Consider the following 3,793-nt stretch of genomic DNA (forward strand, 5'->3'; position numbering starts at 1 on the left):
AAAAAACCTACCAAAAAAAAAAAAAAAAAAAAAAAAAGTAGGTCAGGATGGGAAAGGACAGGCCCAATGGAGGGTGCGGGTATGGCAAAGCTAGAAGAGGAAAGGCCAGATGGAGGAGTGACTGGGAAGGGTAGGGCTAAAGGGAAAGGCGGGGCCAAATATGGGCGGAGCTCAAAGAGGCGGAGGCTGGGTGGGCGGGGTTAAGAGTGGGCAGGGCTAAGTGTATGGACCAGGGCTCTCAGAGGAGAAAGGGAAGGAGGGTAGGAGAGATCGCCTGCAGGCTAGCATGGGCCTGATCCCATGGGCAGCTCTGGAGGGAGGATTGTAGCACAGAGTTGGCCAGAGAGAGGTAAGGGGCCGGCTTCTTATCCGTCCGTATCATTCTGTCACTGGCTGCTGGGGGAGTGGCAGGAAGACCTGCCCTGGCGAGGTGTTTCCTGTTCTGCTGAGGGCATCTGTCCAGAGGAGGAACAACAGTGAGCCAGTAGCATCGAGCAGGGCACCGAGATCATCCACTTCAGCCGGCGTCAGTATTTTTAGGAACAGTCCACCACTGCCCCGCCCCTTGTAGGTTCTTTGACAAGGGAAGCAGGACTATGAAACTATGAAAGGAAAGTGATTCTGGCCAATTGGTGCTGCTCTTCCTAACACAGAAATGCCCAAAGGCCCGAGGAAAGGGGTGGTGGACTCTTAGTCCACTATTGCATTGCTAACAGAAATACCCAAGGCTGGTTGATGTTATTGGTTTTCCACAGTGATTAGGGCAGCTAGATCCCACACCCCACACCGCTAATTTTGCGTCCCAGACTGGACAGCTTGAAGAACACACCAGGCTCGTGTATGTGCCCAAGATCTCAAGAGGAGGAGAATGAAGAAGGGATTGAGGCATAGCTATATCCCCCCGCCCCCATGGGTGATTTCTCACTTTCTTTTTCTGTCTCTCTGTCTCTTTCCAGTGAGGGCATGAGACCTATAGCAAAAGAAAGAAAGAAAGAAAGAAAGAGAGAGGGAGAGAAAGAGGGAGAGAAAGAGGGAGAGAGAGAGAGAAAGGGAAAAGAAATATAGATTTATTCAGTTCAGTTCATGATTTGGAGGTCAAAGGTCCAGGGGCCATGTTCTGGTGAAGCTACAACGTGGCTGAGGGCAGATCTCGAGCAGAGCAGCAGCTGTCTGTTATCTGAGTCTTGTTCTGGTCTCATTCCCTGTTTTTATACCCACTGGAACTCGATCACAGGGGCTCCACTCTGGGATGCCATGAAAGAGTTAAGTTTTCACTTAACATGTTTAAATGTAATCAAGTCCCAACCCATGACTTTTTTTTTTTAAAGAGGTTTTGGCCATAGGTCATATGTGCTTGCCAGAGAGAGACAGAGACAGTGAGAGAGAAAGTGAGAAATCACCCCCCAAGGAGGATGGCCATGCCACAATCCCTTCTCCTCCATTCTCTTCCTGGGGTCGTGATCACACACAAACACACACACACACACACACACACACACACACACGAGCCCAGCGTGATTTTCAAGCTACTGAGTCAGGTACTCAAACTGCAGCCAGACACGTGGGAGTCCAGGGATTAACCATTGTGCCACCTGCTGCTCCTCCCCCAACCCATGACTTTTTAGAGGACATCCAGATTAAAAAACATGAACTTGGGACCAGCAGTTGGCATAATGGCTATGTTGCTGGACTCCCATGTAGCCGACCACAGTTCGAGTCCCAAACCCAGTGGCTTGGACTCATGCCAGGCACATGCGCCTGACAGCCCCACATCCTGAGAGGAGAATGGAGAAGGGATTGTGGCATGGTCATCCTCCCTGGGGAGTGATTACTAACTTTCTGTCTCTCTTTCTCTCTCTGTCTTTCTGGCGAGCACACACGCCCTATAGGAAAAACTTCTCAAAAAACAAGAACAAAAACAAAAAAACACATGAACTTTTGAAGGACAAACCATTATCCAGACCACAGGGGCTCAGGCACTGCCCTCTGTGGAAGGGGCAGAAAGGGCACAGCCTTCCAGAGCAAGACTCATTGTCTGGTCCTAACCCTAGAGCCTTGGAGGACAGACCCAAAGGGCTCTCCAGGCTGCTGTCGACCCCCCTGGAGGATATCCAGAGCCCTCAACCTCCCACCCCAGACTCCCACACACACACCTGTGGGCCAAGCATGACCCAGTGGCCAGGTGCATAGGTGCCCATGCTATCAGGGGAAAGAGCTATTCCTGGGCACAGGAGGCATCCCCGTGCAGGTGTCAGTATGAAAGCAAGGCTTTCCCCAGCCAGAACAAACACTCCCACCCTAGTGCCCTCCTGTTTACCCGCCCTGCTTCCTCCCACACTGTCACCCAGCTGCCAGCTCAGGAAGGGCTGGCCCTGGGCAGGAAGGTTCCATCCCCATCTGGTCAGAATCTGGGGAACCCCGCAAAACCATAAAGTAGTTCCCACAGGGATCCCCTGCCCTGATGCAGGGAATAGCAGATCCTAATGTTTCTGTCCCCTCCCCACCCTCCCACAACTGGAACTTCACTGCTTCCTTCTGTATCAGTTTCCCTGGGAACAAATTTCTCCTGGGAGTAAGGAGGCCTGTGGCCACTGTCTGCCCCAGCCTGGTGGAGGAAGAGGGCTCATTGAGCCCAACAGGGTCCCCCACCCTCTCCTCTGATCCACTGCACTCCCCACTCTGTACTAGAGTCTGCTAACACCCCCAGCCAGATCTCGGCTGGCCAGCCCTGCGCTGGGAAGGGGATCCTTGCCACAGCCAGCCAGCTTGGGAAGCTTGAAGCAGCGGATGCCAGGTGTTCTAGGTCTGCACCTCGTCTAGGGTCTCGTCCTGCAGGGTGAGACACCCTTGGCCACGGTCCTCCCCTACCTGGTCACAGGGTGGCTCTGAGGCAGCTCCAAATCTGTGCAGCATAGAGGGAAAGCCACGGGCGGACAGGGTGTGATGAAGCAGGAGGTGGGATCTCACGTGCCCTGGGATACAATCGTGGGTGATAGCCACAGTGCTCCCTAATCCTGCCCACCACCCATCCTCAGGCTGGCCTGGTGTCTCGAGAGGATGCAGAACAACTGCTCATTGCTCTGGAGCCCGAGGCCGCCTCAGTCTACTGCCGCAAGCTGCGTCTGCACCAGCTCATGGACCTGAGCAGCCGGGCCCCGGGAGGGGGGCGCCTGGGCGAGCGCCGCTCCATTGACTCCAGCTTCCGGCAGGGTGAGCCTGACCTCTCAGGGGCCCTGCCCTGACCTGGCAGAGCCCAATCTGAGAGCCAAGGTTTCTCCTTGCCCCGGAGGAGCACAGACTAAAGAGGGCGGGAGTCAGGGTGTCCCTGATTTGGGAGCTCGGGGAGACACAGCCCACCCCAGAGGAAGGTGCTTGGGTAGAGAGGAGGAAGCCAGGCCCCACTCGGAGCCAAGGAGGAAGGCTTCAGGTGCCCTTTCTCTGCATCAACTATCTGCTCCCCTAACATTAGCCACCCTACACATGCATCAGCCCCAAGCTCCTACTACCGGGAGTGGGCGCCACACCAAGGACAGCTATGGTCAACCTTGGTCATCCTCCTAGCGCCATCTCGAATGACAAGGAGCTCTCCTGAGATTCCCCCCAACACACACATACACTCCCTCAGCCCTCCAAGCCCTCCTAAGGCTGATTTGGCCATGGACTGAGCCCTCCTGGGTTCAGAGACAGCCTGGTGCCCAGAAATCCTTTCCCAGTGTTGGATACGACACTGTATCCACTGTATCCAACACTGTGCCTGGTTGGCGGGTCAGCCCCGCCCTCTCCCAGTCGGAGG

At 54.9% G+C, this 3,793-nt stretch overlaps 1 protein-coding gene across 1 annotated transcript in view; it reads left to right on the forward strand.

Moving 5' to 3' along the window:
* The window catches only part of HSPA12B (heat shock protein family A (Hsp70) member 12B), a 20,000-nt gene that overhangs the window by 11,699 nt on the left and 4,508 nt on the right, over positions 1-3,793 (forward strand). The window contains exon 7 of the mRNA XM_027766450.1: positions 3,036-3,210. Coding sequence (XP_027622251.1) covers positions 3,036-3,210 — 175 coding nt within the window. The remainder of the gene's footprint in view (positions 1-3,035; positions 3,211-3,793) is intronic.

This window comes from Tupaia chinensis, unplaced genomic scaffold (genome assembly GCF_000334495.1).
Source record: "Tupaia chinensis unplaced genomic scaffold, TupChi_1.0 Scaffold143574_1, whole genome shotgun sequence".
In the NCBI taxonomy this organism is placed as follows: domain Eukaryota; kingdom Metazoa; phylum Chordata; class Mammalia; order Scandentia; family Tupaiidae; genus Tupaia; species Tupaia belangeri.